Genomic DNA, 14286 nt, shown 5'->3' with positions numbered 1-14286 from the left:
CATAAACATCTCTATTAGTTTGAAACACAGTCATGTGGACCAATTTGCCTTCATATCTTTATACTTAAATATAATTTTAAGACGCAACAACACAACGCTCTCTGATGGGACATGGATGTACGATTTTAATGGATGAAAATAAATATGACTGCGTCCATAGTCAGAGCATATATTCAATCTGGGTATTTTATATTTTTGTTTAATGTTATAAATTAGAAGTATTTTTTTTGCTCTTAATACATTCGTTATACAGTATACACTAAACATATGTTTACATGTAATACTTATTGTTATTGTTTATTTGTAGACAGTATTGGATCGCAAACATAACCTTCTTTTATAATTTAATGCTAGTCCTAAATTATAAATATTTTAATATGTTTAATGTTATTATTTATAATGCTTAATGTATTTAATGCGTATCACTAAATATATTTTTTATTAATGTAATCTATTTATTTATAGTTTATCAAGGCAAGTATCAGAAGTAGTATGGCGAGAACAAAATATAAATCATACTTTACAAACCTTGAATGTATTACATATTCAACGGCAATATTATCATATTACTCTAGCTTCTTTTAAACGAAGAAATAATCGAGAAGTATGATTTAAAACGTATTAATACATTATATATACATATACATATTAGTACATATTATTGTATTATATTCAATATATGTACATAAATAAAATTATAAATTATTTTCAGAAAACTATGGTATTTAATGAAGAAATGTTAAATAATTTTTCAAATGAACAATTTAAAAAAAAGTCATTCCCAGTAATAGAAGTATGGGAAAATATGACAGTTAAAGAATTAGCAAACTCTGCTAAAAGGGATATTAACGATATTTTAGATGTACTTCATATTGTAAGTGGTAAAAATATTTATAATAGAAATAGTATTTTATCAGGTGGACAATTAATATCTAGCATAATTAAAAAACTTGGTGCAAAATCTAGAATTATTTCAAAGCAAACTTCAAATAAAGATACAAAGTATAAAGACATTACAAGAAGGTAATACGAAATTAATATGTTTAAATAATTAATTCAAAATAGCAATTCTTGTGAATTTTCTTAAGGCTGTAATATAATTATATTTTGTATAGACCTCTACCAGATAAGTCTCAATTAGTGAGACGACATCCAGTGGTAACAATAATGGGGCATGTTGATCATGGTAAAACTACCTTACTTGATGCATTACGACATACGTCTGTTGCACAGTCTGAATTTGGTGGAATTACACAATGCATTGGCGCCTTTGATGGTTAGTTCTAAATTAATCTTTAAATATTCATTTATATATATTTTATTATTATATAATTAAAATTTCACTGAAATATAATTTTGAAAAATGAAATATATAACTTGAAGAAAAATATTTTATTATACTTAAATTTTAGTAACTTTGGATTCTGGAGAACGAGTAACATTTTTGGATACACCTGGCCATGCTGCTTTTACCTCTATGCGATATAGAGGGGCATATGCAACAGATATTGTAGTATTAGTAGTAGCAGCTGATGATGGTGTCAAAGAACAAACCTTACAAAGTATAGAAATGGCAAAAAATGCCAAAGTTCCAATTATTGTGGCTATCAACAAAATTGATAAACCTAACATTGATATTGTAATGTTTTAAAGCTCTGAGTTCAGATTAAAAATCAGAATTTGAGAATTCTTAAATCTCTAATTATTTTGTTTTCACAGAAAAGGACACAACATGAACTTGCAGATCATGGAATTGTAGTTGAAGAACTTGGTGGTGAGGTACAATGTGTGAAAATATCTGCTTTAAAGGGAACTAATTTACAAGAATTAACAGAAGCTATAGTTGTACAAGCGGAATTAATGGATTTGAAAGGGGATCCTGCAGGCTTAGTAGAAGGTGTTGTTATTGAGTGTAGTAATCATGTTGGTCGTGGAAAATTAGTGACGGCTTTAATTCAGCGTGGTACTTTAAAGAAAGGATGTTTGTTAGGTAAAAAATAGCAATACTAACTTTTATAAATTAAATATATTAAAATAATTTTTATTGATATTCCTTATTTTTTAATAGTCTCTGGACTAGCATGGGTTAAAGTAAGAGCTATGTTTAATGATTCCGGCCGCCCTATTTTGGAAGCTAAACCATCGGACGCAATACAAATCATTGGATGGAAAGAATTACCTGATGTTGGAGATGAAATGCTAGAAGTAGAAAATGATAAAATATTGCAAGAAGTTCTAAAATTTAGAGAGAAAGAGCACAATGAAACTTTAGCTAAACAACATAAAGCTGTTGCTGACCAAAGGCTACAAGAACATCTCATTGTAATATTCAGTGGACACAGAATGTATACTTTAATTATTTATGAAAGTACAACCTATATTTCTCACTATTATAGGATTATCGAAAGCTGTTAGAAATTAGAAGAACATTTGGAAGAGATAGAACAGTAATGAGAAAGGTGAGGGAAAAACTGGCTGAAAAAGAAAAAAATAAACGTATAATAGAGGATCCTACTCCAACAGTTAATATTATTATAAAAGGTGATGTAGCAGGAAGTGTCGAGGCATTATTAGATATTTTTGACTCATATAAATGTGATAAAATATGCAAACTAAACATTGTTCACTATGGTGTTGGATCCATCACAAGCTCGGACATAGAATTAGCGGGTACATTTAAAGGTAACAAAATTTTAAAATAAAGTTATATATTACTATACATTACTCTAAATTATTTATCTGTTCTCAGCAATTATTTATGGGTTTAATGTAAAGGCAATTAAAACAGTAGAAGAAGAGGCCACTGCAAAAGGCATACCTCTTCGACTGTATAACATTGTATATAAACTTATCGATAATGTTAAGGCAGAAATTAATAGTTTACTACCTGAAGTCAATATCGAAGAAATAACAGGTAATGATTATTGATATTATATAACAGATAATTATAATATAAATATTGTATGTTAATAATGATTTCTTTTCGATTTTTAAATATAGGTGAAGCAACGGTATTACAAAAATTTGATATAAATGAAAAAAATAAGAAAGTAACCGTTGCAGGTTGCCGTTGCGTTAAAGGCGTTCTTTTAAAATCTGGACTGTATCATATAGTAAGAGGAAATGAAAATATTTTTACAGGTAAATTTGTTATGACAATTATGAAATTCATTTACTAATCCACTACTTTAGGTTTTATTAATTTCATTTAGTATTTTATTTTCCATTGAATATTAATTTTAATACCTGTAACATACATTTTTTATATTGTTATCAACAATATTTGAATACTTTGTTATAGGAAGATTGGTATCAATGAGGCATTTAAGGGATGAAATGTCATCGATAGAAACTAATCTCGAATGTGGTCTCAGATTTGAAGATCCAACAATATCATTCCAACCTGGAGATAATATTATTTGTGTCATAATAAAAAGGGAGAAACAAAAGCTTGATTGGGATCCTGGATTTTAATTGGATATCGTTGTATTTAGAAAATTACAGAATAGTATATAGACAATATAAAATAAAAAAATACAAATGACAAATCACTGACCTGTCTTCCGTTTTATTAATGGCATATTAAATTATTTATATAAAATGGATTTTTACAAAATGTAAGTACAAATTTCTTTATTATTGCCTTAGTGATGCAACACTGTAGTTCTTGCACTTTATCGATGGAACTTTTCCTTTGTTTGAAACAGATATGGATGAGCCATTTTATCATAATCGGTAGTTGATTATTCTGTCTCTTATTGGTGTATTAGCTTCTTTAAAAAAAAACGTATAATGTCATAGAATCATAAGAATTGATCATGTTACATTGGTATTTAAAAATTTCAAGTCTTTTTCAACTCAAATTTCAATGATAAGTTAAGACATTTTTATCCAGAAACAAAAAGATATAATTGTGTTAACACCGTTAAGAAGCATAAGTTTCTCGAAGTCGACGTTGAATATGGTGATACGCAGTCATAACACCGCGTTTCTTTTTCTGTAAACGACACAATGCTGGTTCTTGGTTGGCTTGTGCGATTTTTGTATCTAAAGGCTCGATAAGAGTATTAGTATCTGGATGCACGAAAAATGCAATGGAATGACGACCTCGACCACAATGTTCTGGTACAACAACTCGGTGTCTTAATGCTGGTAATTGATTGTTTGTCCAGTTCGCTAATATATCGCCAGTGTTCACCAAAATTGCACCTGGGAGATGACCAACTCTTCCCCATCGTTCACCGTAAGGAGTCTGTATTTCTAGACCACCTTCGCAATCCTAAAAATAATTAAATAATTAAAAATTATTATGTTATAATTTATATCTTGGTGGATTAAAAAGAAATTTAATTGCAACTTAGATAGAATTAGAAACTGAAAATACAATTTAATAAAAAAATGTATCTAATCGGAATTTTTATTAAGTTTTATAGATATATCTACCTGTGCCAACAAAGTGAAAGTTCCATAATCGCAATGAGCACTACAACGAGCCAATCCTGGCGCTGGTGCACCAAGAGGAGGATAGTAAAGAAGACGAAGGGTCGACTCGTTACCAGGTCCCAGCATGCGCGAATGCTTCGACAGCAGGAAATCAGGGGATTGCTCTAGGCCCACGGCCAGAGCCTACAAGGCATAGATCACATACATTGGCCCCTATTTTTATTTTATAGTACCTAATGACGGCTGTAAAGCAACCGAAGAAACCAATCGTGTTAGTTTGCCTGCGGGATAGATTGGTTTGTAGGGTTACTCACAGTTAAAGCAACTCACTTTTGTTAAACTATCTGTCCATAAAGGCTTCCGGATCGTTATGAACAAACATCAATGGAGAAAGAGAAAGAAATATATTTAGAAGCGTTTTAAATATTTGTGCAACGCTGTGTAGTTTAATATTACGAAAGGAAGAGATTATAGCTGTGAACGAATCTATTCAATGTAATTCTATTAATTCTTTGCTCCAGAAAAGTTTGAATTAAAATGTTCGAGTTTTTTAAGAAGCAGCTTAACGTGAGATCCAGATTTTTTACGTCTAATAAGAAGTAATAATATAAAAAATGCTCAACTAGTAGAAATTAATAACACGAAGGGCTGGATCTTGCGTCAACCTTTAGAAATTGCTTTTATAAATTAGAAGACAACTAAAATCTATTTTGTATGTTCATATATAACAGAAAAATTTGACATTACAGTTAAAAGCATTGCGGATAGTTGCTTGAAGTCACGAGCAAGTTCGTCGACCGCCGATTTAAAACCAGGTACTTCCTCGTCCGGAAGAGGTCCTTCGCGTCCGGTCACATTGAAAACATGTCGAGCTTCTTTCTCATCGGTGTATCTATGAATATAAACCACAAAAAAGATATTAACAAGTTTAAATAAAAATTCTCTTATAATAAATTCAGTTTCATATAAACTATACTTTGATGGTCCTGGTTTCACGTATCCGTAGTTGCTCTCATTGCGTTCGTACTTGGTTCGCACTTCCTCTGGGAGTTCGCAGAATGCATCGAAAGCTCTGTAAGCTGCTTTCATCTGTAAATAATACATTATTATTACAATAGTAATTATCAAAACTCTATGTAAGCCTAGTATTATGAGATTATTTTATAAATTTTCCAAGATTAAAAAGACTTTTTAATGAATTTTTCAAGATCAAAGATTTTTTTATGAATTAGCAACATGTAATTTCATAAGAAGTACATATATAAATTCAAATGGTTAATGATCCAAATATAAAAACACCCGAGAGTAGCAACACCTCATTGAGTGAAACATTATGTAATTAATGTCTGAGTTCGGTATCAGGAACCTTCCAAGGTAACATTCGTGAGATATCGACGAAACCGGTGATGACAAAGTCATCACATTGATGCGTGTCATTTCAGTTATCACGAGCTTCTGATTAAATGACTTACGAAATTGTGTAAAAACCTGTCTCATCGACTGTGAATATACTCAATACTAGGAATGATAAAAATATATGTGAAATATATAAGAATATTGCAAAATTTAATAGGCACAGAAAAAGGTAAGAATAATATTCCAAAGAAAAATGACTTTTTGACTTAACATGCCTAGCGATCTTCAACGAAATCATTGACAAAAAGTTCCGATAGGTTCAGTGGAACAATGAGGAGGGTTACATAATTTGTTGTATTAATTGGTTGCATTAATGCCATCATTCGTGTTTTATGATTATTTAAAATTCCTTGAAGAATAATGTAGATGTAGATAATATATTTCAATGGCACTATGAGTCAATTTGAATAAGCAATTTACCAAAACTTTAATCGATGACATCGGCTGAAGAAATTAAACAAAAATTTTTTCAATCTGAAAGAAGTTATGATTATTTAAAAAATGAAAAATCTAGGATATTTTTTTTATAGAAATTTATAATGTACATATTTTATTTGAGAGTTGAAGGAATATTAGTAGAAACGTCGTTGTATTTAAAAGAAACAGCATAAATGTGTTTTTATGTAATCTCCATGTGACCTTTTGACACGCCATTTTAAATTCTACATGCAATAGAAGCAATGCCACATGTCTTGCAACACGTACTTTTTACATACTCTGCTTTATATTATTACTTAAATAAACGCTTAGCACTATGGAAAAATCCAACAAATTTCATAAAAATAGTGCGACAGTAAGACAGTTGTAAATTGCAAAATCAAGTCTGCAAGATGCGCCTCGATCCCTGGGAGTATCTCTGAGCTCACAAAATATTTTCTAAGCTTCTCGATTACCAAAATAAGCTTGTACGCGCGTTTCTCAAACTGAATTATTTTGGAAGACTATATCGTTCAACTTATCTATAACAAAATAAAATTTTGCAGTGGAGAAATATTTTGAAGTTGGATCTACATATATTAAATAATTAATTGTGTGGTGCCGTTAAGAAACATGTAAAATATTCATGTTTGGTTTTTATGCTTCTTTTTGCAGGAATCGTTTTTATTGCTTATTATTTCCTGTAAATGACCAAAGATGTGAACTTTACTTACAATTAGTCATCTAAGTTGCTTGGAATCTATTACTGATCGTGAAATAAAATAGACGTTGGAAATAATTTAAGATTTTTGCAACGAAATATAAAATTATAATAAAAGATTTTAATTACAAACCTAACAATCAAGCGTCAAGTTAAAATAAAATATAATTTTCTAAAGGTGAACAAGCTTTTAAATTAGTTATATATTACTTATTATATGTATATTTTATAATGATAATATAACATATAATAAAGTAAATAATAAAATCCATAATATTATATATAAACTTTAGTAGAAAATTTGTTCTAATATAAAACAAAAATACTTACATAGCATCGAAAAGCCAGGATAGTAGCTTGTTTTATTACTTCGAAAAATAATACACCTAATTACTTAAACAAAATTAATAAATTTTTCATTGCTTCATTAATAAAAATAATGAAAGCTTTTATGGTAAAATTATTCTTTACAAACGTCATATGTGTTGATATTTTTATATATCTTAAGTCTTGAATCTATAAACATTAGTGGCTAAAATAATCGACTAAACTAAACTAAATGCCCTCAGTAAATTCAAGGCAAATCATAGACCATCTGCGTACTATTTTTCTACGCTCCTGTTCCACAAGAAGATCGCTTTATCCAATTAGTAACATTGATTGCCACAGAATTCTTCCATCGATCGAATACGTTGTTTACCATGAGAGTAGACTGGAATAGACCAGGCATGCTGGCCAGTAAACAATCTATTTCACATTGTAAATGGGTTGCAACTATCTAATCAAATCAACAACTGCCACATGAACCAACATGTGCCTAATTTAGGTTGAGCAATTACTCGAGAGATTCTAAGGCATCGTACAGATGCTTGTTTTCGCTTGTCTTCCCCCTTTCCTAACCTCATCGCTCGTATTCCTCTCACCAATAATTTTTAATTCGATTCCAGCCGAGGTAATTAAAACCGACAGTTTGTTTGAACCAATTGAGATGTGTATGTGACTGATAATGAAATATTGTGACGTCATTGCGAAGGACCGTCGAAAAGTAACATGGAATTTTTTCAGGAGGGAGCGTGTTTGGTTAACTGGCTAAGTTTGTATTTAGACGGAATTTCAGAATGACCGAACTAATATTATTATATAGCGAAATTTTACAGGTCATAAATTACCATTGCACAGTGATAAGAATAGTTTGGTAACAAAGCAAAATTAAAAAAAATTATAAATTTTTTAGACATACAAATTTCAAAATTGCGATATCTTTAGACACAAGGATTTGAAGATTTAGGAATTTGAAAATTAAATAAATTTTAAATTTTGCGAGTTTCGCATTTTGAATATAATGTAAATTTTACAAATTAAGAGTTAGTTTATTATCCATTTCATTCGTCGATTGTGAAACGACAAATTTAATTATGTAAAAAGGCCTTTGTGTCATATATGTAAAATAAAGAAATCAGGTATACATATCAATGAAAATATTCAGAATTTTAAAGATACATATCTCCCTCGATAACTGACCAGTTAAGGTACCGATTCATGGTCAGTTAGCGAAGCACTACTGTAACAGATGGCGCGGTGAAATTTGTGAAATAGTGAATGCCTTCGTGTTATCTATTATCGATGTGTAATGTATCTTTTACGCAATGTCTGATAAGAAATTAAGGTGCGACCAATAGGGAATTTCCTATATTACAAATGTAATCATCCAATTAGTTGGTTTTCCTTTTCTTTCTTTAGAAAAATGTCTGTCAAATGTGGATATGATTCTGCCTTTTAGTTTGTAGTTGATATTGTCCTTAAAATAGAAAAAACTATATGTTAAAGTGATATCGATGCACATACAATGCGCATGTGCAGCAGGCGATTATATTGTTTAGGTCTTTAGGGTAATTTATAGGGAAAATAGTCAAGAACTAACGCAGTGAGAGAATGAAGTTTGAGAAAGTCTTTCAAAGAGAATATAACAAATAATTTTGATACTAAAATTTTAATGAAAGTAACAAAAATAATACAAAATGTAATAGATGAAACATTTGTTTTGTAAAGCGTATCTTTCCGGCTTGTTTTTCAATTGTCTGGTCTAAGATTGGGGTTAGGTATCTTGTTGGATATGTATAATTGTTTCCTGATAATTAAGAGAAATCAAATCATTGAATTTGTTTGAACGAACTAGTTATATACCAATAATTAATTAATTTTCTAAATACCTCCCTTACTTCATGCTAAGCTATCAATCACCATAATTAATGCTAAACCGCTTAGATGGAATTTATCAAGCATGCGAAAGAAATTTGTTTATTCATTATGGAAGAACCCATAATACGGTACGATACAGGCGCTGAATATTTTTTCTTCGAGTCTATTTTAATATTCATTGTAAAATTTCCTCGGACTTGTTTTTTTTCTAATATTTCAACTCTCGTAGCAAAAAAAAGGGGGGGGGGAGAGAGATATAAAAATGTTTGAGTTTACAAATATTTTTAAATTCTTCAATCATCATATGCGAATTTTTTAATTTTCCAATTTTTACACCTTCAAATTTCGAAATTTTCAATTTGAGAATTCAACAATTTCAATCCTTAATTTTAGTTTTCCGATCGTAAGTTTTCAAATTTTACTTATTTAGGCAAATGTTCCTTTTTTTTCGTAACAATTCCAAAACTCCAAATTGTCAATCATACCGGATGTTCATTCCCATTCAGTTGCAAGTCACCGGCAAAGTATAATAGTACGCGTACGAGCCAAATGAATTGATACATTGTATGGGTGGACGTAGCGTAAAGATAAACGATAAATACGTTCGCGTATTTATAGTAGATCACGCGCGAATTATCTCGTGAAATTGTAACGAACCGGTCATGATAACGGGCTTCTTCTTTGATACGAGGTCTCACCAACTTCGGCAAGGTCATCGCGTAAAACCCACTTATTACATTATCTTCGAACCCTTGAAAATTTGTCATGACGTATCATCGTAACGAGGGCATTAAGAAATCTCCGTTGACATAATCTTACGACTGATCAACAATTATATACAAATTATTATTTATTATTATTTACAAATCGAAGCTGCGATATCTTATACTAAAATATATTATATTTTATTTAGAAAAAAAAAAGAAAAAAGAAGAAAGAATACAATGTCACCCATAAATATTAGGATATTGTCCGATATTTTTCATTACAATAAATCCCTTTATGTAAGCTTTGTGTACTTGCAATCTAACATTTTTCAAAATTTGTATCTTTTAATTATTTTATTATAAAAAATGTTACTTCATTCACATCATACGTGTCTTATAATAAAAGATACTAAATAAAGCTATTAATTGTAATATTAAAAATGTCCGAATGCGTATCATTCATTTTTATTATTCGTTTCTCATATCGTAAAAAGTGTTATCATTTTCAATGATAAACCAACGAAAAGTTTGCGCGTTAAGGGGTAAAATTTCTTTTTTTTTTTCGCTGCAACCTTGCGAATTTTATACCTATTTCCCTTGACGTGGATTTCGCCGTACTTCGCCTTGACTCCTTTAATTCTGGTTCCATGCGAGATAGTAATTTTGTAAGTCAACCGAGGACGCGAGTTTTGTTACAAGGTAAGGTCTCATCGTGCGTGTAATATGATGGAACGCGTGGCCATCAAAAATACTTCTCCCCATTTAACAAGCTTACACTTTTGCAACTGGATATATTCTCTCTTTTTTTTTTTTTTAATAATTCATGGTTAATTAAATCAGTATAAAATTACAGCCTTCCTTCCTCATAATCTTTAATGGAGAAATTTGAGAATTCCAATTAACAAAGCGGGTGAAATTTAAGGCGAATTAACGATTCGAGCAACTGGAGGTGGGAAAATGTTTGTTTTACAGAATTTAAGCGGGTGACATCGAAGCTGGGGTAGGGGCTCTGGTTATTGAACCGAGTCAAATACTCGAAATTCGAGTCGGCCACTCCTTTTACTAAAACGAATCGTATGCTTGAAACGTGAGTAGACGCTTGGAACTTGATTATTTGTATAGTACTTTGCGATAGTAAGTAATTCGATTGCTTAACTACTGTAACGTATGTATTTATTCATTCAGAGTTCAATTATAACTAAACTTGAATATAAACGTTGAAAACATACATTTAAAAATATAGTAAAATCAAGATATAGTATCTCGTGTCATATGTTATTCTTGACAAATTTCAGGAATAAAATTAAGATACTAGGAATCTAGAGCACAGAGATTCAGTATGACAAAATTAAAAACTGAGCGATAATTTAATCTTTACATTAAATATATTATTAAATTTTGTACATTTAGTATGTTAACATCAGAGAAGTCTATAAGAACAGACTTATATCTGTTTTCTGTAATACGTAAGTGTTCATACGTAGATACATGTATAAATAATTAAAAATTATTCAACATATAAATATTTAAAAATACGTATTCCATTCAATCAAGCTTGAACTATCATAAAACTTTCAATAAACACGTTCAACAGGATTTCGAATTTTATTTTTTCAAATATTCCCATCATTCAACTTGTTAACACTTTTTGACGCGTATAATCACGCGAGTGCCCGGATACATGTACCTAATGTTCGAAACGCTGCTCGATCCAACGATTACGATGTAGAACGAGTATCGATGGAAATGCGTACCTTGCATTCTGGAATGCCGTGGTTGACGAGCAAGGCCAGTCCTTTCTCGGACAGCGCCCTTAGCAGCTTCGAAGCTACTTGCTTCACGACACCCTTCTGAGGACATCTCTCAGTCCCTGGAACAAGAAAACGAAAAAAAGTGAGAGAAGCAGAAAGACAAAAACATGGGGGACAGTAGAACAGATCATAAATACCAGGGATTTCCATATATGTTGAATTTTTTTCAACTTGATCGTCGAGTGCTACTTTAAGTGTACTCAAACTCTCGAGCGTTGCGTGGTTTCGATTAGATTGGGATCGCAATTAAATCGTAGGAAAGTCAAACGTCATATTAATCGAAAATTTTAGATTCGAATCGATCTCGATTCGTTAGCAAACTGAAGCACAGAATTTTTCGGATTAATTTAAATCGCTTAAGCAAATATCGAATCTTTTAATCGCTCAAGTTATCTAAAAATCGAACTTTGTGAACCATTCGAATTGCTCAAGAATCGGATTCTTGAGCCACTCGACTCGCCTCAGCGCACGATCTAATTGATCAAAAAATTCAATCTTTCTACTTTGATCCACGTTATTTCTATTTTCTTTATCTACCGGAGATTTCCAAAATTCAAATATTGGATACAATCAAATATAAATATATTATAATCGATTTATAGCCAAAGCCCAATTTCTTTCTTCGTATCTACAGCAGCTCGTTTCGCTATTTAACCTTGCGATAATACTATGAAGTATCTTCTTCGCCCCCCTAGACGCGTGTATCGATTATTTTTTTCATTCACGGATTGACGCTCATTGATAGACACGCGGTTATCGGCGCGCGGAATGCAAAAAGATGAGGACGCTTTTCTTCTTCGGTGAACCACGCTGACGAAGAGCGATGGATTGACGTTAAGTGATGAGTTTCATCTTTTTCTGATACGAGGTCACGTTCGCGAGACAAGACCGTTCCTTTGACAAATCGTTATATTTTTGCTTTGTGAAGCTCGTAAAAGAATCAGTGAATGGGGGACACGGCGAGTCTTTTAGGTCTCGGCCAGATATTTTCAAATGTTACGCACAATTTTTGTGTACATGAACTCAACGTTCCTTCAAATTCGTACGATTTTTACGACTTTCTGTCTTTGATTTACGCAACTTTCTCAAGCATTTCGAAATTTTTACGGTTTCTTAAACATCGTTAACACTGGAAATTTTTGTAAACCCAAATACTTTGCAATAGTTTTGATTTAATTCGCGTCGTTCTTTCTTACATCTTCGTCCAGAATTTCAAAGATATCGATGCACCGCGTTCTGTTCTTTTTTTTTTCGTACATTTCTTACCTTTTCTTTCTAGTTTTCTTTCATTCTTTTCGTTCGCACATCCATTTCAATGCAATTTACGTATGTTGTTTGTTTATCAAAACACAATACGCGCGCAATGTATCTCGTGGAAATGCATGTCCTGAAATCTCTTTTATTGATGCGTTTTACTCTGATTGTTTGACGCGTGTTAAATCACGAAACTCGAGACACATCACGAAATCGTTCGATAAGGAGTTTGTTACACGTTTATTCTCCGATGAAGTTATAAATTCTTCGATGTTGTTTAAAACGTGTATTTAGTATTTAATCGAGAACGCGTGACTTTCAACAGCAAGGGTGATTTGAACCTCGAACGATAGTTACGATAATTGTTTCGTGACAATTATTTATAGAAATCAAGTTCTTGGACGATAAGTGCGACGTATTACGTTCGCGAGTGAATCGATCAGTCGAAAACGTGAGGATAATGTGATTTCAATGTTTCGAGCATGAAACCACTTCCTCAAGCTATTTTTGACAGTAAGGAAAGACTGGCACTGCACAATCTAAAATTTCACTCGTATACGTTCGTGCCTTTTTATATCGTTATTATTTTTTTATGAATATCTGAAACTTTTAGCAGTTTACTTCTAATTCTTTATCTAATATCTTTTTATTTTCTTTGCGTCAATATAATAAAAGGATATTTCGAGGAATTTTTGAAACTGTTTTCCATTTCTCAATTATACAGGCAGATGCATTTTAAAATTAAGATAAATTTATTTACATCGTCTTACCTCATCATTATCTATCTACCTTCTTCTAAAAATATGTTTCATTCTATTTTCAATCAATTTAAAATTATTACTCGAAACCAAACTTTGCACAAGATAATCGACATTTTCTCTTCAATCTCGGAGTAATGAACAAGATAATGCGTAACTAATTCCACATATGCGTCAATTTTGTTATCTGCAAGTTATCATAAGGGATAATTTGAAATAAAATCTGATTTCAATATCTCGGCATTTCAACAAATAATAGACTTTTTTCTTTTTTTTAAATATTTATTAAAATTACAATCAATTCTCGCGTTGAGAATTTTCAGTAATTTTTCTGGCGTGGCGCAGTAACACGGCTAATTATTTCTGATAAGTTAATACTTATTATAGATAAGTATAAATAATAGACTTAATGGTAAGATGAGCTTTTCCGGCTGTTGTTAATTAAGAAGGTCGAAAAAAAAAAAAATTGCGAAATTGTGCGATTCGAAGCAAAAACCTTCGTTCGTGTCGTGCCACGCTCTCATTTTTCGCCAGATGCCGATAAGAAACGTTATCGCGAT

At 31.3% G+C, this 14286-nt stretch overlaps 2 protein-coding genes across 4 annotated transcripts in view; one reads left to right on the top strand and one right to left on the bottom strand.

Moving 5' to 3' along the window:
• The first annotated feature begins 81 nt into the window (after positions 1-81).
• On the top strand, positions 82-3551 carry mIF2 (mitochondrial translation initiation factor 2). Of its 2 annotated transcripts, none has more exons than XM_076624024.1 (11): positions 82-182; positions 466-604; positions 713-1023; positions 1116-1276; positions 1413-1639; positions 1720-1990; positions 2069-2322; positions 2397-2682; positions 2750-2914; positions 3001-3141; positions 3306-3551. In XM_076624024.1, the coding sequence occupies exons 1-11, from the start codon at positions 133-135 to the stop codon at positions 3317-3319; spliced, it is 2019 nt and encodes a 672-aa protein (XP_076480139.1). In that variant the 5' UTR covers positions 82-132; the 3' UTR covers positions 3320-3551. The 2 variants fall into 2 exon arrangements, with proteins under 2 accessions (XP_076480139.1, XP_033194985.2); XM_033339094.2 differs by having other exon boundaries at positions 3302-3551.
• The window catches only part of LOC117159355 (uncharacterized), a 35277-nt gene continuing 24513 nt past the window's right edge, over positions 3523-14286 (bottom strand). Inside the window, exons 1-6 of one of the 2 annotated variants that reach the window (XM_076624025.1) lie at positions 11852-11879; positions 11658-11773; positions 5420-5532; positions 5191-5335; positions 4444-4626; positions 3523-4279 (exon numbers count right to left, since the gene is read on the bottom strand). In XM_076624025.1, coding sequence (XP_076480140.1) covers positions 3926-4279; positions 4444-4626; positions 5191-5335; positions 5420-5532; positions 11658-11773; positions 11852-11864 — 924 coding nt within the window. In that variant the 5' untranslated portion in view covers positions 11865-11879 and the 3' untranslated portion in view covers positions 3523-3925. Of the gene's footprint in view, positions 4280-4443; positions 4627-5190; positions 5336-5419; positions 5533-11657; positions 11774-11851; positions 11880-14286 lie in introns of those variants that run through there. The other variant, XM_033339095.2, reaches the window with a different exon arrangement.

This window comes from Bombus vancouverensis, chromosome 14, assembly GCF_051014615.1.
Source record: "Bombus vancouverensis nearcticus chromosome 14, iyBomVanc1_principal, whole genome shotgun sequence".
NCBI lineage: Eukaryota > Metazoa > Arthropoda > Insecta > Hymenoptera > Apidae > Bombus > Bombus vancouverensis.
Note: the sequence above shows the minus strand (reverse complement) of the source record. Positions and strands in the feature narration are given on the sequence as shown.